The sequence below is a fragment of the Micromesistius poutassou genome (assembly GCF_964030765.1).
Source record: "Micromesistius poutassou genome assembly, chromosome: 8".
Taxonomy (NCBI): Eukaryota; Metazoa; Chordata; class Actinopteri; order Gadiformes; family Gadidae; genus Micromesistius; species Micromesistius poutassou.
In genome coordinates, this window is record NC_140278.1 from 6,216,901 (window position 1) to 6,239,656 (window position 22,756).

The 22,756-nt window shown below is 38.6% G+C and overlaps 2 protein-coding genes across 2 annotated transcripts; both read right to left on the bottom strand.

Moving 5' to 3' along the window:
• Positions 1-12,283: 12,283 nt before the first annotated feature.
• Positions 12,284-13,936, bottom strand: LOC311351733 (zymogen granule membrane protein 16-like; the record flags this gene model as incomplete). Its single annotated transcript, XM_084471887.1, has 5 exons — positions 12,284-12,448; positions 12,562-12,654; positions 12,806-12,905; positions 13,191-13,314; positions 13,885-13,936. The coding sequence occupies 5 exons, from the start codon at positions 13,934-13,936 to the stop codon at positions 12,284-12,286; spliced, it is 534 nt and encodes a 177-aa protein (XP_084328013.1).
• Positions 13,937-17,085: 3,149 nt separating this feature from the next.
• Positions 17,086-21,553, bottom strand: LOC311351373 (zymogen granule membrane protein 16-like; the record flags this gene model as incomplete). The annotated part of the gene is made up of 5 exons (XM_084471491.1): positions 17,086-17,250; positions 17,339-17,431; positions 17,566-17,665; positions 17,906-18,029; positions 21,502-21,553. The coding sequence occupies 5 exons, from the start codon at positions 21,551-21,553 to the stop codon at positions 17,086-17,088; spliced, it is 534 nt and encodes a 177-aa protein (XP_084327617.1).
• Between the last annotated feature and the right edge of the window lie 1,203 nt (positions 21,554-22,756).

Genomic DNA, 22,756 nt, shown 5'->3' on the forward strand with positions numbered 1-22,756 from the left:
TTAATAACTGCAGACATTAAAGTAATCTATATTAAATATCCCAAAAGAAATGCAACTATGGCATATTTAGAATTGTAAACACTTAAATGCTATTGCCGATGCAGTTTTTGCTTTACCTTTCATGTATTATCAAAAAGCAAAAAGACACTAGTAATGGTACTCCTGGTTTACTGGGATGGGGTTCGATTCCCTGTGGTGTCCTGCTGATTGTTTTTACATAACCATGTATGACCATGAAGGGATTCCATGTTCATTTACATCTAGGATGTTGCTGACATCCATTGTGTTTTATGAATGTTTATATATTATGTTTATATCATGTTTTATGAATTATGTTAATGTCAATGAAATGATGTTTTATGAATTATATATAGGTTATTGTACTGCATGTTAAATATCAAAGGGTTTCGTTTCTGCATTGGCAACAGCATTTGTAACTAAAAAAAGTATTGATAATCATTGATATCTGCAGACATTAAAGTAAGATATATAAAATATCCCAAAATAAATGCAACTATGGCATATTTAGAATTGTAAACACTTAAATGCTATTGCTGATGCAGTTTTTGCTTTACCTTTCATGTATTATCAAAAAGCAAAAAGACACTAGTAATGGTACTCCTGGTTTACTGGGATGGGGTTCGATTCCCTGTGGTGTCCTGCTGATTGTTTTTACATAAACATGTATGACCATGAACGAATTCTATGTTCATTTACATCTAGGAGTTTAGAACAGGGACATTGATAATGTGCATGTCATGTGTTTTATGAATTATGTTAAGGTGAATAAAATGATGAAACTAATAAAAGTTCTTGCATGCTGTTTGCTGTTGGTCATGCTGGTTTGGCTTCTTTCTATCATGATAACATTAAATGTTATAATATGCATGCTTTTTATAGGTTCTTCTACTGCACGTTAAATATCATCAAAGGGATTTGTTTCTGCATTGGCAACAGCATTTGAAACAAAAAAAAGTATTGATAATCATTTATATTATACAACAGTTATTAACGAGGTGCCGTTCATCACTGCGCGCAGCTTTAATTTAAATTTTTAGCGAATTCATGTAATCTGTAGAAGCAGATGAGATACATTCCCTAGGAGGAGTTTGTTGAAATACAAGGCGAAAAAGTGAAAAGATTCCATGAAAAACGGCCAACTTTGAAGGCACGCCACGGACACACCCTTCAACGTACAGTCACAAATAACACGGCGTTGGTTGAGCCCCATTTTTTGACTGTACTGACCAATTGTGAAGCAGATCCGATAAATTCCGTAGGAGGAGTTTGTTAAAATACAAGGCGAAAAAAACGAAAATAAGACGACGGAATTCAAAACGGCCAACTTTGACGGCACGCCACGGACACGCCCTTCAACGTACAGTCACAAATAACACGGCGTTGGTTGAGCCCCATTTTTTGACTGTACTGACCAATTGTGAAGCAGATCCGATAAATTCCGTAGGAGGAGTTCGTTCAAATACAAGGCGAAAAAGCGAAATTTGTCGGTAAAAGTGCAAATTAAAAAAGAGAACAGCCGACTTCCGGTGGGTTTTGGGGCATGGGTCCAAGAGGCTTTTCTGTAGGTATTGTCATGTTGTACGTGCCTACCGAGTTTCATACATATTGGTGAAACATGGCGTAGGGGCTGCTTTTTAAAGATCCTGTAGGGGGCGCTACAAACATGACAACCACGATTTTTGGTATGTGAGGTACAGGCAACAGTCTACACGTGTCCTGTGAATTTCATATTCATAACTATTACGGTCTCCGCAGTGTGATTTACCCTCCTCTGGCGGCCATGTTGTTTTTCCAATCGACGTAATTTGATTTGAGCAGTTAGAACTTTGGTCCCCAAAGGCCACTGAGTTGGTCCCGCTCAAATCAAACATTGCGTCTATGAACTGTGGCTATTTTAGTAACAGGCCACGCCCATTTCGAAGCCACGCCCCATATTATTATTTTTTTACTCTATCTTGTTCAGAATTGGATTCTGAACAACTTTTGTATCTGGGTCAACATCATAGGAGTGAAAGTTGATGTTGATATGAGCAATAAACTTTTGAGTAATTTTTAACCACACCCATTTTAGAACTGAAAGGCTCATGGGAGCTTGAAACTTTATTGTACAGACTAATCCTTATGTCATATTGAAGATAATGGGCCATAGATGATATGTGCCAAAGGATTTTTGTCAAAGTCGAAAAACCTGGGATCCTTGGGCAATTTGCTGTTTTTAACATAATTCAAAATGGCGGAAAATCTGGCAACCCGGAAATGTTCAGTTCAAGAGACTTTTTTGTTCATCATGAGGATTTGCATGTGTGTGCAAAGTTTCATGAGTGTAGGTGAAACGGGTGGCGCGTGCTGCTTGTTTCCATTTGAATTTTTGGAGAGTTGGTATAGCGCCACCTTGGGGCCAATCTGAATTTGACGCATAGAATAACAAATTTTTCACCAGTCACCACAAATGTGCCAAATAAAAATGAGTTTTCGTATATGTTCAGGGGGGGGAAAATGCAGTCGAAGTGGCATAAAAATAAGAATAAGAATTAAAACTGCGCGCAGTGATGAACGGGACCTCGTAACATGTGCGCTTTTTTAAAACTGCGCGCAGTGATGAACGGGACCTCGTAACATGTGCGCTTTTTTAAAACTGCGCGCAGTGATGAACGGGACCTCGTAACATGTGCGCTTTTTTAAAACTGCGCGCAGTGATGAACGGGACCTCGTAACATGTGCGCTTTTTTAAAACTGCGCGCAGTGATGAACGGGACCTCGTAACATGTGCGCTTTTTTAAAACTGCGCGCAGTGATGAACGGGACCTCGTAACATGTGCGCTTTTTTAAAACTGCGCGCAGTGATGAACGGGACCTCGTAACATGTGCGCTTTTTTAAAACTGCGCGCAGTGATGAACGGGACCTCGTAACATGTGCGCTTTTTTAAAACTGCGCGCAGTGATGAACGGGACCTCGTAACATGTGCGCTTTTTTAAAACTGCGCGCAGTGATGAACGGGACCTCGTAACATGTGCGCTGCCACGAGGTCCCGTTCATCACTGCGCGCAGTTTTAATTGTAATTTTTAGCGAATTCATGTAATCTGTAGAAGCAGATGAGATACATTCCCTAGGAGGAGTTTGTTGAAATACAAGGCGAAAAAGTGAAAAAATTCCATGAAAAACGGCCAACTTTGAAGGCACGCCACGGACACACCCTTCAACGTACAGTCACAAATAACACGGCGTTGGTTGAGCCCCATTTTTTGACTGTACTGAACAATTGTGAAGCAGATCCGATAAATTCCCTATGAGGAGTTCGTTCAAATACAAGGCGAAAAAGCGAAATTTGTCGGTAAAAGTGCAAATTAAAAAAGAGAACAGCCGACTTCCGGTGGGTTTTGGGGCATGGTTCCAAGAGGCTTTTCTGTAGGTATTGTCATGTTGTACGTGCCTACCGAGTTTCATACATATTGGTGAAACGTGGCGCAGGGGCTGCTTTTTAAAGATCCTGTAGGGGGCGCTACACAAATGACAACCACGATCTTTGGTATGTGAGCTACAGGCAACAGTCTACACGTGTCCTGTGAATTTCATATTCATAACTATTACGGTCTCCGCAGAGTGATTTTGAGGCTCTGGCGGCCATGTTGTTTTGGCAATCGCCTTCATTTTACTTGAGCAGTTAGAACTTTGGTCCCCAACGGGCACTAAGTTGGTCCCGCTGAAATCAAACATTGCGTCTATGAACTGTGGCTATTTTAGTAACAGGCCACGCCCATTTTGAAGCCACGCCCCATAATTTTTTTTTTTTACTCTATCTTGTTCAGAATTTGATTCTGAACAACTTTAGTAGAGAGGTCCAACATCATAGGAGTCCAATTCATGTAGATATGTGCAATTTACTATTTTCGGGGTGAAAACCACACCCATTTTAGAACGCAATGGCTCATGGGTACTTTCTACTTTACTGTACAGACTTATCCTTATGTCAGATTGAAGATAATGGGCCATAGATGATATGTGCCAAAGGATTTTTGGCTAAGTCGAAAAACCTGGGATCCTTGGGCAATTTAGTGTCTTGAACTAAATTCAAAATGGCGGGAAATCTGGCTACCGGAAGTGCTAAGTTAGTATCTGCAAATTTGTTCATCATGAGAATTTGCATGTGTGGGCAAAGTTTCATGAGTGTAGGTCAAACCGGTGACGAGATATGCTTGTGCAAAGGTCGAAATTTTGGCGTAGTTGGTATAGCGCCACCTTGGGGCCAATCTGAATTAGACGGCTAGAATATCTAAGTTACAGCAGTCCCACCAAATGTGGCAAATAAAAATGAGTTTTCGAATATGTGCAGGGGGGGAAAAATGCAGTCGAAAGTAAAGGAAAAGAATAATAATAAGAAAAAGCGGACCAATAACAATAGGGACCTTGCAGGTTCTGCTCGGTCCCTAATAAACGGACCAAAAACAATAGGGACCTTGCCAGTTCTGGCTCGGTCCCTAATTAAAACTGCGCGCAGTGATGAACGGGACCTCGTAACATGTGCGCTTTTTTAAAACTGCGCGCAGTGATGAACGGGACCTCGTAACATGTGCGCTTTTTTAAAACTGCGCGCAGTGATGAACGGGACCTCGTAACATGTGCGCTGCTACGAGGTCCCGTTCATCACTGCGCGCAGTTTAAATTTTAATTTTTTGAGAATTCATGTTATCTGTAGAAGCAGATGAGATACATTCCCTAGGAGGAGTTTGTTGAAATACAAGGCGAAAAAGTGAAAAAATTCCATGAAAAACGGCCAACTTTGAAGGCACGCCACGGACACACCCTTCAACGTACAGTCACAAATAACACGGCGTTGGTTGAGCTCCATTTTTTGACTGTACTGAGCAATTGTGAAGCAGATCTGATAAATTCCCTAGGAGGAGTTCGTTAAAGTACAAGGCGAAAAAAGCGAAAATAAGAGCACGGAATTCAAAACGGCCAATTTGAAGGCACGCCACGGACACGCCCATCAACGTACAGTCACAAATAACACGGCGTTGGTTGAGCCCCATTTTCTGACTGTACTGACCAATTGTGAAGCAGATCCGATAAATTCCCTAGGAGGAGTTCGTTGAAATACAAGGCGAAAAAGTGAAATTTGCCGGTAAAAGTGCAAATTAAAAAAGAGAACAGCCGACTTCCGGTGGGTTTTGGGGCATGGTTCCAAGAGGCTTTTCTGTAGGTATTGTCATGTTGTACGTGCCTACCGAGTTTCATACATATTGGTGAAACGTGACGTAGGGGCTGGTTTTTAAAGTTCCTGTAGGGGGCGCTACAAACATGACAACCACGATTTTTGGTATGTGAGCTACAGGCAACAGTCTACACGTGTCCTGTGAATTTCATATTCATAACTATTACGGTCTCCGCAGAGTGATTTTGAGCCTCTGGCGGCCATGTTGTTTTTCCAATCGACTTAATTTTACTTGAGCAGTTAGAACTTTGGTCCCCAAAGGCCACTGAGTTGGTCCCGCTCAAATCAAACATTGTGTCTATGAACTGTGGCTATTTTAGTAACAGGCCACGCCCATTTTGAAGCCACGCCCCATAATTATTTTTTTTTACTCTATCTTGTTCAGAATTTGATTCTGAACAACTTTAGTAGAGAGGTCCAAGATCATAGGAGTCCAATTCATGTAGATATGTGCAATTTGCCAATTTTTTGGTAAAAACCACACCCCTTTTCGAACTCAATGGCTCATGGGTACTTGCTACTTTAGTGTACAGACTAATCCTTATGTGAAATTGAAGATAATGGGCCATAGATGATATGTGGCAAAGGATTTTTGTCAAAGTCGAAAAACCTGGGATCCTTGGGGAATTTACTGTTTTTAACTAAATTCAAAATGGCGGGAAATGTGGCTACCGGAAGTGCTAAGTTAGTATCTGCTAATTTGTTAATCATGAGGATTTGCACATGTGTGCAAAGTTTCATGAGTTTAGGTCCAACCGGTGAGGAGTTATGCTTGTGCAAACGTTGAAATTTTGGCATAGTTGGTATAGCGCCACCTAGGGGCGAATGTGAATTTGAGCGCTAGAATATCAAATTTTTCACCAGTCCCACAAAATGCACCAAGAAAAAATGAGTTTTCGAATATGTGCAGGGGGGGAAAAATGCAGTCAAAGAGGCTTAAAAATAAGAATAATAATCAGACCAAAAACAATAGGGACCTTGCAGGTTCTGCTCGGTCCCTAATAATAATAATCACGAGGATTTCAATAGGGTCCTTGCCAAGTTTGGCTCGGTCCCTAATAATAATCACGAGGGTTTCAATAGGGTCCTTGCCAAGTTTGGCTCGGTCCCTAATAATCGGACCAAAAACAATAGGGACCTTGCAGGTTCTGCTCGGTCCCTAATAATCGGACCAAAAACAATAGGGACCTTGCAGGTTCTGCTCGGTCCCTAAAAATACAAAATTAGCTAGCAATTCAGACATAAATAAAATATCAATAAGTCGATACAAAAAAGATAAAAATGAACAGGGAAATAAATAAATGAAAGAGAACCTGTACTGGCCGGCCTGTGAAGAGAAAACGTCCTTTGGTGGTCCCAAAAATCAACTGATAGATGTAGTGGGATGAGTGGTATTGTCCAGACACCTGTAATATTAACACACATACATCAATTATCATCTTATTGTATAATAGTAAAACAGTAGTGCAAAGTACAGTGATGAGGCCGAAAAATGTACCAATGGTTGGCAGGACATTGATTGACAAGAACATAGAATAGACACATTTTAACCTGAGTAATGGCCTCTCCTTTAAATAGGTCCAGTCTCAGTGGTGTAGGTGCGACCAATAACACGGTGCCAACTGGTGCCGTACCACAACTGGAAACTAGAAGTAAAACATGGGAAAACTGTGTAAAAAGTGTATCAGCATAAAACAAAAAAAATCAATTAACACACTCACACACAAACACACACTTTACAAATCCATTGTGTTGTAAAATAATAATAACAATGATCATTCACATTTTAACTGCAAAAATCATATTAATCATAATAATAATAGTAGGGGAGGGGGTTTCCTAAAATTACGTTATTCAAAAATATTTCACAAACTCACCATATGGGAGAGGTTAAGGGGTAAACACGTCTTTCTCAAGTCTAGAGTATACTTTCTTGACAAGGAGGAGCAGAGGATCAAACTAACATGCCTCCATTTTGACAGACAAGCTGGCCTCTGTTGTCTCTAGTGTTGATGCAGCCAGACTGAGAGGTTCAGTATGTCTTACGCAGTAATGTAACTACCAGGGCTCCCCCAGACTCTCACCCCTGTGATGCTTCCTTCTCCTGAGGTCGAGAAGGGAGTTCCAGTACCGCTTCCAATGGCTGGAGAGTAGAAGTAGTACTCATTGGCTGAAGATAATGAGAGAGGAACAATATATAGCTTAGTAGGCATAGCTTCAGTATAATACATATGATGTGAGGACTTGCACAGACATGTGAATGTAATTTCAATTTCAAAGAAACCGTCTAGCCAAACAGATAAAAAAGCAAACAACTAATAAAACAACACAAATAATTGCAGTTCTTCCTTCTATCTGGACATGTATCTGAGAATGTGACCCGCTGACTTATGACACATGGCCAGACACTATCCAGTCCAACCACTCATAGTACTGTGCACAAATAGAAAGCTTTCAAAACAGACATGGCCGTCACACAGTGAAGTAGGAGAGTGTACACGTATACAAGCAAAGTGTTCTGAAACAGAGTTAGTAATAACAATAAAAATTATAACTAGAAAATGCATTTCCTGCAGAAAATGCGGTGAGTGCTGCAGTGCAAAGTGAGGTTGAAAATGTGTTTTAATAAAGCCACATAGTTTAAGACGTAAAGAAAGAAATGTTAAATGGCTTAAAGGAAGGGATTTGAACAGAGTTAAAAAATGTAATGGTTGGAAACAAATAAAGTGACAGCTGAATGAAAAGCACAAAGCATTGCTAAAAATGTAGAAATGTAAAATTAATTGAACTGAAGAATCTGAAAAGTCAAATGTATTGCAGTGAACTGCAGAAAAATCTGAAAGGTCAAATGTATTGCAGTGCAATGCTGAAAAACCTGGAAGCTGAAATCGAAAACTGACTGACGCTGAATTGCATTACCTGAAGAAGCAAAGTGCTGAAATACATTGTTACAAAAGCTGGAAGCTAAACTGTAATACTGTCAAAGCTGGACGATAGTAGTAGTAGTGGTACTAGCTGTAGTAGTATTGATTGATTGATTGATTGATTGGACTTTAATAATCCCCAAGGGGGAAATTCTTTTGCCACCAACAACATACATCAACAGGACAGTAAATACAGAGCACAGTACAACATACACTACAGCAACAAATAATAGGTATGCACCACATAGACACTGAAAGGACACAATAATCACAGCAATACCAACAGAATAAATCCCCACATCAAATATAGTCAACAGCTCTTATTAAAGAGTGATCGCTGTGGGAACAAAGGACCTCCTAAATCTCTCAGTGGAGCATCTGGGTAGAAGGAGCCTTTTGCTCCGACCACTCATAGTGAAGATGCTGTGCAAAGGGTGGTCATCCCTTGACAACACACTCCTCATCTTCCTCATCACCCTCTTTTCTAATATTTCCTCCACAGAACTTGGGCATGAGCCAATGATGGAGCCTGCTTTCCTTATGAATTTGTTAAGCCTGTTCATGTCCTCAACTGTTAGGCTGCCGCCCCAACACACAAAAAAGGACACTTTCCAGTATATATTTATATGATGGAACTACCTCTACTGGCTGACCTCTAATAGGAATAGGGGCTACTTCCATTTTTTTCCTTTTAAAATCAAATATTAGCTCCTTAGTTGTATCTACATTTAAAATGAGATTGGCATCATCACACCAATTGACAAAGCTATCCACCTCATTCTGATATGCGAGTAGTAGTAATAGTAATGGTAGTAGTAGTAGTAGCTGAAGTAGTAGTAGTAGAAGTAGTAGTAGATGAAGTATTAGTAGTAGTAGTAGTAGTAGTAGTAGTAGAAGCAGCTGAAGTAGAAGTAGTAGTAGTAGTAGTAGTAGTAGCTGAAGTAGTAGTAGTAGCTGAAGTTATAGGTACTAGCTGCACAAACGAGATGTAAGGAATAATGTATAGAACGCCGGTCATTATCTGGAAATAAGCCCAGACAGGGCGAACCGGACACCGACGCGAAGCGGTCTTGCTTCACCCTGAAGGGGCTTATTTTAGATAATGACCCGGTGACATTCTATACATTATCCCGCTTATTACACGGCTACTTGCCAAAACGAAAAAATAACTTCACACAGTGTGTCTTTTTACATTTTATTTGTTGCCAGCATTCGTAGTGTCGATCAGCAGAGAAATAGTCCGCCAAAGACGTTGACGTCACTTAGCAACCAAATCTACTGGGTTTGATAAGTTACCGGACTACTTGCGGAGTGATACGAAAGACGTCAAAAAATTCCACTTTCCTTGACAGCGGTCATTATATGCTTAGCAACGGTCAACGGTCAATTATTGAAAAGTACCACAGGAAGTCGGGAAGGCCCATGCAAGTGAACGGAGCCTTCCACAGCATTGAGAAGAGCTGTGTAATAAGCCATATGAAAGGTATGGTATTGATTGATGTTTGTAGAAAGAATTATAATAGGCAGTTGTTGTTTTTAAATCAGCCGAAATTGTATGTAATTTCGCCTAATGCTCATTTTTCCAGCCTAACGTGATTAAAAGTAGTCCAATTGGGAAAGAAAAACTGCCCAATCTGGCAACACTGCCTGCACGTCCTCGTGCTCTAACCTCAGCGTAAATTAATCAGACCAACTCAAAATTCTGTTTCCAGATTATTGAAGATATAAGTGTGTTGATTTGTTAAACCTTTGAACAAGGTTAACGATAAAATATTTTATCGTAAGTTACGAAGTATGAAGTAGTAAACAAATGGCTAAAGGAAGACTAACAGACTATCCAGTCAAAGTTAAATGTTAAGTAGCATTGAGTACATTGAGGACTAGCTATCACCCATAGAAAGCTTTAAAAAAAGTAGTAAAGTGTTCTGTAACAGCAGGATAGATCTATCACTTACATTGTGCCAGGCAGGCAACCCAAGCCGCAGCGAACAACAGGATGGAGAGCATCCTAGAATGAAGAACAGTGAGCTGTTAAACTAAAACCTCTCATACGTATCAACATCAGGGCAAATAATGTATGCAACTACACATTTTAAAAGATCACAACCATACCTGGTGAAGATCACAGCCGTACCTGTGAGCTGCTTTGAAGCCTCAAACACTATCTCCTCTCTCTTGCAGAGTTGGGCTGGGTGGTTTTTGTGGCCATCCTCTACTGCAGGGGTTCACAAACTTTTTCACCCCGGGACCCAAATTAACAAAGAATCTTCATAAATTGCCATAACATCTACAAATATAAACTACTGGTAAAGAACACAACAAACCAGGAATTCAAAATGTATATAAAAATGTTTTTATTTCATTCAAATGTACATCACAGCAATGTGCTGAGGGTAATTTGTGATTCTCCCCACTTAATTACGAACTTGCACTATGAACCTGAAAAGCAGTAAGCTTTACACTCACTAGGTCAGCTGGAGTGGGGAGTATAGTATAATAGTATAGCATAATAAGTACACAGAACAAAAACAAAATTCCACCAATTATCACTCTTTTAATAACAATATGAGTGTTATAAAACATTTTATATAGAGTCTAAATTATATTATTATAATTACTTCAAGTGTTTTCCCCAGGCCTTCCACATGTTTTACCGTAATAGCCACCAGGAACGTCCCAACATCAATCCTGGCAACGGAATGTAATGCAGCAAAACCTGCTGTGCCAGTGTTTTAAAATAAGCCTGCATCTCAATCGCAGCAGTTCATACGGAAGAGGATAAAGGGCTGATTATGGTCCCACGTTCACGCAACGCAAGGGGGTTACGGACCCCTGCCACAACATTCCTCCCAGAACATATTGTACAACTCCAAATGAAAAGCCTCCCTGGCCAAACTGTGTGTGTCTCGTGTTTTGTTTTGTTTGACGTCATATTAAATGTCATGCGTGGAAAATCAATAAAATAATAATGGGACCACAAATAATGCAAGACTTTAAAGACTGAATTTTTGACTTTTCAATATACATTTTATTACAAAATCATATGTATAGTTTAATAATAATCTTCATGATAAATCATTATTTTATCTGCCATGAAGATTAGTAGTAAAATGTTAATAATATTTATGGTCTATTGCTTTTTTTGTAGCTGTATTTGAAGGATTTCATGCTGCGGAGAGAGTTGTCCAAATAAAAATTCAAAAAAAAAAAATAGTAAAAAAATAAAATAAAATAAAATAAAAAAGTGTATAGATTAAAAGTGACTTCAGTCTTCTAAGCCTTACATTTTATGTGATCCTGTTATTATTTTATTGATTGTCCACACATCAAAGAAAAACAAAACATGAGACAAACAAACCAAAGACATCAAAAACCACTGAGTAGTGAATTGGCCCCATGAACAAGATGAAGTTTTTGTAGAGAATTGGCGGCATGAAATATTGAGGGCAGAGACATCGTTCAGTTAGGCAAGGCAAGTTTATTATAAACCACCAATCAAATATAAGGCCATTCATAGTGCTTTGCAAAGGAAGAATTCATGTACATATTTTAAAAAAATGAAATTTTTTAGGGACAATCATTAAAAGATCATTTTAAACAGAAATGTAGTGAATACCTTTTTGAGCAATGATTTGAAAGAATAAAGTGTCGAGGCAGATCTCACATGTATCAAGGATTGACTCCTGAAGGAAATGGTACAATTTACAGAGGGATGGATTTAAATTGGAGCCATACAATATGTTCTGAAAGCAACGTTGTGGTGGATGGTGCGGTTGTTACGATTTCTTGAAGACAACAGAGTATTTGATCACTTTGGGCCACTTAACACCTTTTTTTACAAACCCAATAAAGCAAGATAGGCTTATTGTAACTTGAATAAGCCTTGAGTTTAATTTAGAGAATACTGTATAGATAAAATAAGTAGTGGTTTGATTTTAGTTTGCAGTACAACAATGAAGCCTAAACCATTACTACCAACATTAGTGAAGTGCTCTAACCATTCCCACCTCACAACTCATCCCTGTGTTCATTCAAATCACTCCACAGAAACACAAATCTGATTATTCTTATGATGCTCTATTGATAAATAGGAAATCATAGAAACTCTAAAGTAAAATGTACTTTTAAACGTGTAGTTCAGTAGTATTAATTTCATCTATCCGCATGTTGCCCCGCGGATGGACTATCCCCCAATGGGCTCCCACTGATGTGATCCCTACGCCATCGAACCGCCCACTCATCATCCGAAGCTCTGCTATAGCAAACGTGGGGTAAAAGTTAAAGGACACCTGCAAAAACAGATGAAAACATTTTAAAAAGACTTAAATAAAATATCAATACTTCAATACAAAAAATATATAAAGATAAGAATGAAAAAGGAAAAAAAATAATAAAAGAGAACCTGTAATGGCTGGCCTGCGATGAGAGAACGTCCTCTGTTGGTCCTTAAAGTTAACTGATAAATGTAGTCCTCTGGGTTGTATTTTCCAGACACCTGTAATATTAACACACATACATCAAAAGCCATCTCATTGTTATAGTAGTAAAACAGTAGTGCAAAGTACAATGATGAGGTCTATATGAAAAATGTGTTAATGGTTGCCAGGTCATTGATTGACAAGAACACAGTATAGACGCATTTTAACCTGAATAATGGCCTCTCCTTCAAATAGGTCCATGCTCAGTTCACTGGTGCTGACGATACCAAGAACATTGCCCCAGTTGGTGCCATGACGCAACTGGATACTAGACGTAAAACGATGGGCAAACCGTGTAAAACATTTAACAGCATAGAACAAACATAATAAACAGGGGAGGGGGGTTCCTAAAATGACGTTATTCACAAATATGACACAAACTCATAACATGGGAAAGGTTAAGGAGTAAACAGTCTTGCTCTAGTCTAGAGTATACTTTTTTGAGAAGGAGAAGCAGAGGATCAAATTGACATGCCTCCATTTTGCCAGACAAGCTACACTCTGTGGTAAGCTAGTGTTGATGTAGTCAGACTGAGAGGTAAATATGTCTTACCCAGTGATGTGACTACCAGGGAGCTCCCAGACTTTCACGCCTGTGATGCTTCCTTCTCCTGTGGACGAGAAGGGAGTTCCACCACCTGATCCCATGGCTGTAGAGTACGAGGAGAACTCATTGGCTGAAGATAAAGAGAGAGGAACAATATAAAGCTTAGTTGGCATAGCTTCAGTATAATATATATGATATAAGAACTTACACTGACATGTAAATGTAATTGTAATTTCAAAGAAACAAAAAATAAATTAATTAATTAACAACTAATAAAACAATAAAAATAAACCTTCCATCTGGAATTTTTATCTGCGTATCGGACCCTTGGACTTTTGATACATGGCAAGAAGCCTATCCAGTCCAGCCACTAATAGGTCTGGACCAGGATGCTGGCTAATAGCCAGCTCAAAGACAAAGCTTTCAAAACCGACATGGCCATCACACAGTAGTAGATACATATATGAGCAAAATGTTCTGTAACAGGGTTAGTAATAATAATATAAAAAATTAAATAAAATACTAATAATTGCAGTTCCTACAACTTGAACTTCTGGAACTTGACCCATGATCAAATGGCTAAAGGAAGACCATCAAAGTTAAAAGTTAAGTAGCATTGAGTACCGACTAGCAGAAAAGCTTTCACAAAACAGAAAACATATTAGTAAAGTGTTCTGTAACAGCAGGATCTGTCACTTACTTTGTGCCAGGCAGGCAACCCAAGCCGCAGCGAACAACAGGATAGAGAGCATCCTTGAAGAACAGTGAGCTGTTAAACTAAAACTTTCTCATTAGAATCATCATCGGGGCAAATATAGTATGCAACTACACATTTTAAAAGATCACAACCATACATATTGAAGAACACAGCCATACCTGTTGATGGGACCTGTGAGATGTCTCAAAGCTTTTGGTTATTGCTTCCCCTGTGGGGGAACTTAAATACCTTGATTATTTTACAACCATTGTTATCTTATCAGCATTCATAAATTAAATGCAAAAGCACAAGCTTTTTTTCATTTTTTTTTTTTTTCGATTGTTCAACGGGAACAACAAAAGTAAACCAGGAAATAAATGTACAATTCGAAGGAACATGGATGTAGTAACTGTCTGCCAATGACAAGTGCCTATAACCATAGACTGCAATATTACATACTTTCCTTTGGAAATTAACAATGATGGATGATGTCAATGATGGAACTGAGCCAATACGCAATCTTGTCAGTTTGTCACTCAACGTCATATTTATTGGCACAAGTACTGTTCCAAGCTCAATTTTGCTTCTAGAGAAGGACTTATCTTCTTATTTCCACAAACAAGAAGAGCCATGGTGTGCTGTGATGATGCCTCTGTTATATGGGTTTACGTTTCATGAAGAAAGGTCACTGCTCAGTTTTCAAGTTCATAGTGCAAGTTCATAAGGAAGTGGTGATAAACGTAACATTACATGTGCATTTTAATGCATTAAAAACATTTCATATAAATTCTTTGTTTGTTGTGTTCTTTATCAGCAGTTTATAAATAATTGTAAATTGTAAATAATGTTGTGAACATTTATGATGAATTCTTGTCAATTTGGGTCCTGGGGAGACTTTTGGGTCTCACAGTGAAAACGTTTGGAGACCCCTGCTCTACTGTGTCTTCACCATCGGCCCGGCTCACGTCAGTGGGACATGGGTCCTGTGGAACAAAGTGGTAACCACTTCTCTACAAAGTTTGGGACCTAACTTCTTCCACAATGTTTAACCTAGAGACTCCATTCCACTTTTTTAATGTGTATGTTACCTTGGAATCGATCGCTATTACTTTTCTAATTTAAATGATTTATACTTTTGAAAATATTCTACTTTTAAAACTTAGGATTTTACAATGTAGGTAAATTGGAGGACTGCGAAGCCGTCCCCCCATTCCTTGAGACTTCAACTACTTCAGACTTCGCACCTCGGTCAATTATTAACCAAACTTTGTTCGAACATTTAACAAATCAAGACACTTTGATCTTCAAACATATCTGATTACAGATACAATTTAAACTTGTTAAGATTCAACAGTTTCAGTGTGTCTCATTGAGTGTGTTGGGTCCATCTGCTCTAGCCCAATGTGGCTATCACAATCGCTAACCAATTTAGACATTGTGGAGCCTAACAACGTCAACATTTTACCTAAAGACACAATGTAAAGCTTAAACGGTTATGGTATTTCTTGTTTCCATGGCGCTAAATTGATTAATCGATTTGAAATATAAATGTTGAGCATTGTGTGTATGTTTCCAACCCTTTCATATTTTTTTAAATGGTGGGTGTTGTTTGAATCTTTTCAGTTGATTTAAGCATTCAACATTTATTTACGTCTTAAACAATGTGGCTTCATTAAAACCTATTTTCAACTTCCCTTTGCACTACAGCACTCAATGCGTTTTCTAGTTATATTTAATGTAATTAATGTAAACCAATATCATTAGATACTGGACAACAGATGGTCCTTCACATAGGCCTGCACAATGAAACTATCTTGGGCTTCTGAACTATTAGATGCAATGTGTTTTCAAATGTTTACTGCATGAATATTATTAAAGACCGGGTAAACCAAATTCAGTATTTTTCTTCTTATCATATTAATTAGGCCTTAAATGTGTCCCTCAAAACATGTAAAAAATATTTTTCCCATTCATCATTTCCTTGAGGAGCTAGGCCTCAGAGAATGTTCTGTGTGCAGGTTTAAAATGGGCGGGTCTACATCGAGGACCGCGTTACGTAAAGCGGTCTTACTCACATAAACCCGCCCCCTGCTGCCCTCTAGGTATAAATACATTAACCGCGCACTAGCATTCTGTGGTTTCACCCGTCTATGGTTTTACCGCTCACGAGTCTGATTTGAATTGTCAGTTTGCAGCTAGCTTGCCCGTTGGACCTCTCCGGTGATGGGCGTGGTTTCCTGGCCTGCAGCGCACACGCCCCCACCGTCCTGAGCCAGGGATTACTGCTCATTTTTCATCAACTTTGAAGCATAATTTTATATACTTCGCGATTTTTTTAGTCCTTCAAATTTTGCAGGGTGGTTAATAATATATTTTCCTGTGGTATTATAAACTCAAAACCCATAATTATTTTTGGTTTACCCGGTCTTTAAAATGTTACTACAATTTTCATGACAGATTATCATAAAATAATAATTTGTCATGAAGATTATTCCACAAATGTGAAAAACATATGATTTTATAATACAATTTATATTGACAAAGTGACAAATTTAGTCTTTGAAGCCGTGCATTTCTTGTGATCCCATTTTTATTTTATTAATTGTCGACAAATGACATTTAATATGACGTCAAAGGAAAAAAACACAAGACACACGCACAGCACAAAACCAAAGACAGCAAGAACCACTGAGTAGTTTTGATACAATTTGTTTTGTAGAGAATTTGTAGAATGAAATATTGAGAGCAGAGTCATCCTTTAGTTAGGCAAGGCAATGTTTATTTGTAAACCACTAATCAAACGTGAGGCCCTTCATAGTGCTTTGCAAAGGAAGAATTCATATGCACACATTTTTTAGGACAATCATCAAGGACAATCATTAAAAGATTTTTTTTTTTAAAGAAATGTAAAATACAAGAAATAAAAAAGAGTGAATGTAGTGAGTGAGGCAGATCTCACATGTATCCAGGATGGACCCTTAAAGGCAAAGGTGGTTAATAGACTAGTGTATAGATCAAATAAGTTGTAGTTAGGTTTTAGTTTGCAATATAAAAATGCTAAACCATTACTACCAACATTAGTAAAGTCGTCTAACCGCACCCACCTAACAACTCATTCATTCCAATCACTTTGCAGAAACAACAATAGGATTATGCTTATCATGCTCTTTTGCTAAATAGAAAACTCAAAAGTCAAATGTACTTTTAAACATGTAGTTCAGTAGTATTAATTTTAAACGTTTGGTTATTGCCCTCCGGAGTGACTATCCCCCAATGGGCTCCCAGGGATGTAATCCCAATGGTATCCATCGTCCCACTCAACATCCGAAGCTCCTCCTCGGCATTCAGGGGGTAAAGGTTAAAGGAAACCTGCAAAAACAGATAAAAACATTCAAATTAATAGCTAAATTAAAATAAAAGATAAAGTGAACAGGAAAATAAATAAATGAAAGAGAACCTGTACTGGCTGGCCTGCGATGAGAGCACGTCCTTTGCTGGTCACAAAAGATAACTGATAGATGTAGTCCTCTGGGTTGTATTTTCCAGACACCTGTAATATTAACACACATACATCAAAATACATCTCACTGTTATAGTAGTAAAACAGTAGTGCAAAGTACAGTGAATGTACCGATGGTTGCAAGGACATTGATTGACAAGAACATATTATAGACTCATTCTAACCTGAGTAATGGTCTCTCCTTCAAATAGGTCCATGCTCAGTTCACTGGTGCTGACGAAACCAAGAAGATTGCCCCAGCTGGTGCCATGACGCAACTGGATACTAGAAGTTAAACAGGGGAAAACCGTGCAAAAAGTGTAACAGCATAGAACAAGTGCATTCATTAACGGAAACACACACACACACACACACACATGCACCATCACAAACTATAGGAATCTATATTGTTGTAAAACAACAGCAATAATTATTCATAGTCATTACTATAAAAATCATATTAATCCTAATAAACTGGATTTTTACTGTTGATGCAGCCAGACTGAGAGGTACAGTATGTCTTACCCAGTAATACCCGCATTAGGGAGCTCCCAGACTTTCAGGCCTGTGATGATTTCCTCTCCTGAGGACAAGATGGGAGTTCCGATCCCTGATCCAACGGCTGGAGAATACGAGGCGAACTCATTGGCTGAAGATGACATGTAAATGTGTAGCCAAACGGAAAATAATTAACAACTAATAACATAAAACAATAACAATAATTGCCTTCAATCTGGTATTTGCATCTGAGTATAAGACCCTTGGATTTATGACACATGGCAAGAAACCTATCCAGTCCAACCACTCATATGTATGAACCTGAATACTGGCTAGTAATAATAATAAATAACGAGATATGCTTGTGCAAAGTTTGCATTTTTGGGCAGTTGCTATAGCGCCACCTTTGGGCCAATCAGTGTAATATTTGCTGTCTGTTAATCTTGGGTCAACCTCTACAGGTCTGGTAAGTTTCATAAAAAGCGTGCGAGCGGTTTAGGCTGTGTAATGCAAACACGGCGGAATAATAATAATAATAATAATAATAATAAAACTAACAATTACAATAGGTTGCCTCGCACCTTCTGCTTGGCACCTAATAATAACTGCAGTTCCTACACCTTGAACTTCTGGAACCTGACCCATGAACAAATGACTAAAGGAAGACTATCAGACTATCCAGTCAAAGTTAAAAGTTAAGTAGCATTGAGTACCGACTAGCAGAAAACATTTCACAAAACAGATAAACATATTAGTAAAGTGTTCTGTAACAGCAGGATGGATCTATCACTTACTTTGTGCCAGGCAGGCAACCCAAGCCGCAGCAAACAACAGGATAGAGAGCATCCTAGATTGAAGAACAGTGAGCTGTTAAACCAAAACGTTTTCATTAGTATCAACGTCAGGGCAAATAAAGTATGCAACTACACATTTTAAAAGAGATCACAACACTACCTGTTGATGGGATCTGTGAGATGTCTCAAAGCTTTCTGTTATTGCCTCCCCTGTGGTGGAAACCTTAAATAGCTAGCTTATTTTACAACCATTGTTATCTTATCTGCATTCATAAATGGAACCCAAAAGCACAACAAGACAGCAAAAACCAATGAGTAGTTTTAAGATTTGAAGCTTCTGAGGATATTTAAATATTACTTGAATAGGCACCATGAATTTGTGCCAAAGATAGCTACATGTAGAATGTGTTTAGTAGACACAATTGTTTTTGTAGAGAATTAGCGGACTGAAAGATTGAGAGCAGAGTCATCATTTAGTAATGCAAGGCAAGTTTATTATAAACCACAGATCAAACATGAGGCCCTTCATAGTGCTTTGCGAAGGAAGGTATTCATATGTCCACATTTTTTTAAGGACAATCATTAAACTATCATTTTTTAAATAAATGTCAAACACAATAATTAAAAAAGAGTAAATATAGTAAGACATACATTTATAATTAAAAGCCGGGGCAAACAGACCTTTATTTAAGCCGTGAAAGTGTCACAAAGTGTCAAGGCAGATCTCACATGTATCCAGGATTGACCCCTGAAGGGAAGGGTACAATTTGGCGATGGATGGTTTTCAATTGGAGACGTTCAGGGATGTTCTGGGAGTGAACATATTTGTGTTCTGGGAGTGAACATATTTTATATAAGAAAACAAAATATTTGATCAAACTATGGGCCACTTTTTTTAATCATCAAATCAATTGAGATAGGCTTATGGTAACTTCAATAAGCCTTGCATACAATTTAGAGACTAGTGTATAGGTACAATAAGTAGCAGTTAGGATTTAGTTTGCACTATGAGAATGAAACCTTAAACGTCACTACAAACATAAATTAAGTGGTTTGATTACAACTTCACCCACCTCACAACTCTTTCCTGATTTTATTCCGATCACTTCACAGTGACGAACATGTGATTAGGCTTATTGGGTTAATGCTAAATAGGAAATCATAGAAACTCAAAAGTCAAATGTACTTTTAAGTGTTTGGTTGAGTAGTCATTCCCTGGTCTCCTCCCTCCATTGAGCTCTCCATATAGACCATCCCCCAATGGGCTCCCAGTGATGTAATCCCAGAGCTAGAGAACCTCCCACTCAACATCAGAAGCTCCGCCTCCGCATGCTTGGGGTAAAAGTTAAAGGATGCCTGAAAAAAGATGAATTAAGATTTAAGTAATTACTCTATACAAAAAAAGATAAGAATGAACCGGGAAATAAATAAATGAAAGAGAACCTGTATTGGCTGGCCTGCGATGAGAAAACGTCCTTTGCTAGTCACAAAAATCAACTGATAGATGAAGTTGGATGGGTTGTATTTTCCAGACACCTGTAATATTAACACACAAACATCAAAATACACCTCACTGTTAAATTAGTAAAAAATAAGTGAGTACAGTGATGAGGCCTTTATGAAAAATGTACCAATTCCTGCCAGGACAGTGATTGACAAGAACATAGAATAGACGCATTATAACCTGAGTAATGGCCTCTCCTTCAAACAGGTCCAATCTCTCTTGACTGGTGGTGACGCGGCCGATAACATGGCCCCACCTGGTGCCATGACGCAACTGGATACTAGAAGTTAAACATGGGCAAACCGTGTAAAAACTGTAACAGCATAAACAAGTGCATTAAATAACACACACACACACACACACACACACACACACACACACACACACACACTATAGGTATCTTTAATGTTGGAAAATAATAACAATAGTGACTTATAGTCCTAACTATAAAAATCATATTAATCATAATAAACAGGGGAAGGTGGGTTTGTAAAATTACATTATTCACAGATATTATGCATGTGAGAGGTTAAGGAGTAGACAGTCTTGCTCTAGTATAGAGTATACTTTCTTGATCAGGAGGAGCAGAGGATCAAACTGACATTTTGACAGACAAGCTGGTCTCTGTGGTCTCTAGTGTTGATGCAGCAAGACTGAGAGGTTCAGTATGTCTTACCCAGTAATGTAGCTACCAGGGTTCTCCCAGACTCTCACCCCTGTGATGCTTCCTTCTCCTGAGGTCGAGAAGGGAGTTCCACTACCTGCTCCAAGGGCTGGAGAGTAGGAGTAGTGCTCATTGGCTGAAGATAAAGAGAGAGGAGCAATATATAGCTTAGTAGGCATAGCATCAATATCAAAGTAATGAAAATAATTGCAATTCCTGCTTCTGTCTGGAATTTGTATCAAAGAATCAGACCCATGAACAAATGAGCAATGGTAAGAAGACTATCCAGTCCAACCACACGTGGACCAGGATACTGGCTAATAGCCAGCACAAAGAGAAAGCTTATAAAACAGACATGGACGTCACACAGTGAAGTAGTAGAGCGTATACATATGTGAGGAGTGTTCTGTAACAGGGTTAGTAACAAGCATAATAATAACTTGCACTTGAACTTCTAGATCCCAACCCATGAACAAATGGCTAAAGGAAGACTATCAGACTATTCAGTCCAAGTTAAAAGTTAAGTAGCATTGAGTACCGACTAGACTAGATTAGAGTAGAGTAGATTAGAGACTAGAGTATCCGCCAGAGAAAGCTTTCAAACAACAGATAAACACATTAGTAAAGTCTTCTGTAACAGCAGGATTGATCGATTTCTTACATTCTGCCAGGCAGGCAACCCAAGCAGCAGCAAACAACAGGAAAAACAGCATTCTAGAATGAAGAAAAGTGAGCTGTTAAACTAAAAACTTTACAACTTTTATATTGGTATCAACATAAGGGAAAATAAAAGTATGCAGCTACACATTTTAAAAGATTGCAATCATACCTGTCGAAAATAATACCCCTACCTGTTGATGCTATCAGTGAGCCTTCTGGTAACCGCTTTCTGTTTTCCGCATTTGTGGGGGAACTTAAATAGCTCGCTAATTTCACAACCATTGTGAGCTCACCAGCATTCCTAAATGACATTCTGTCTGCCGAACAAAGGCAAAAGCTTTTTTTTTCACTTCAAAAATGTTCAACGGGAACAACTTAAGTAAACCAGGAAATAAATGAGTCTAGGAAACATTGATGTTGTAACTGTGTGCCGATGACAAGTGTGTATTGGAGTGCAATTGGAGGCTAAAAATCTAACTGGGGAAAACTCTCAAGTGTAATAATAACATACAGCCAATCATCAACATATCATGCATAGGAATCTTTAACATTTGTAGTAATAGGCAAACCCGAACACCTTTTTCCAGCAGTTCGAATGTGCACGTTACTTGGGGCAATGAGATAAGTGTCCCCAAAGCAATTTGGAGTAAATCCGAGTCATGGGTCGAGAGCAAATGCTGTTTATGCACAATTTTCAGCATTTGCACTTAGCTAAGCATATTTTTTAATTTACACTGTGATATAATTCTTGAAGCTATTGACACAAAACTTGGCACACTTCTTAAGGGGGCTTGAGGGTGGCTTCTACTTGCGTATCTAGTTTGTTTGATCAAAATGCTGGATCCAAATAAGGATCTGAGTAATTTGCACTTGTGGTTCCTGAAGAGAGTCTTCTTTATATTTTTCTAAACCTTCAATGTACAGGAAAAAAAACAAGACTAATAGAAGACACGCCTATTTATGTCATCAGGGACGCATCATTACACTTGAACAAACGTAGGCTTACTAGGGCACAACAAACCCAGCAAAAGAATACTGTTGTTATAAGAACTAAACACGAAGCAGAGTGCAGCATTCCTGTAGTGTGATCTTGACATAAAGATTAAACTGGCTCTGTAGCATTTTTTGGCAAGGAGCAGTAGATGTTTTACATTGACACAGTGGCCACAGCCTGGTAAGCAACTGCTGGTTGATCTGACCCAGTAATGCAACTGTGGGTGAGCTCCCAGACTCTGACGACTGTGATGGAACCTTCT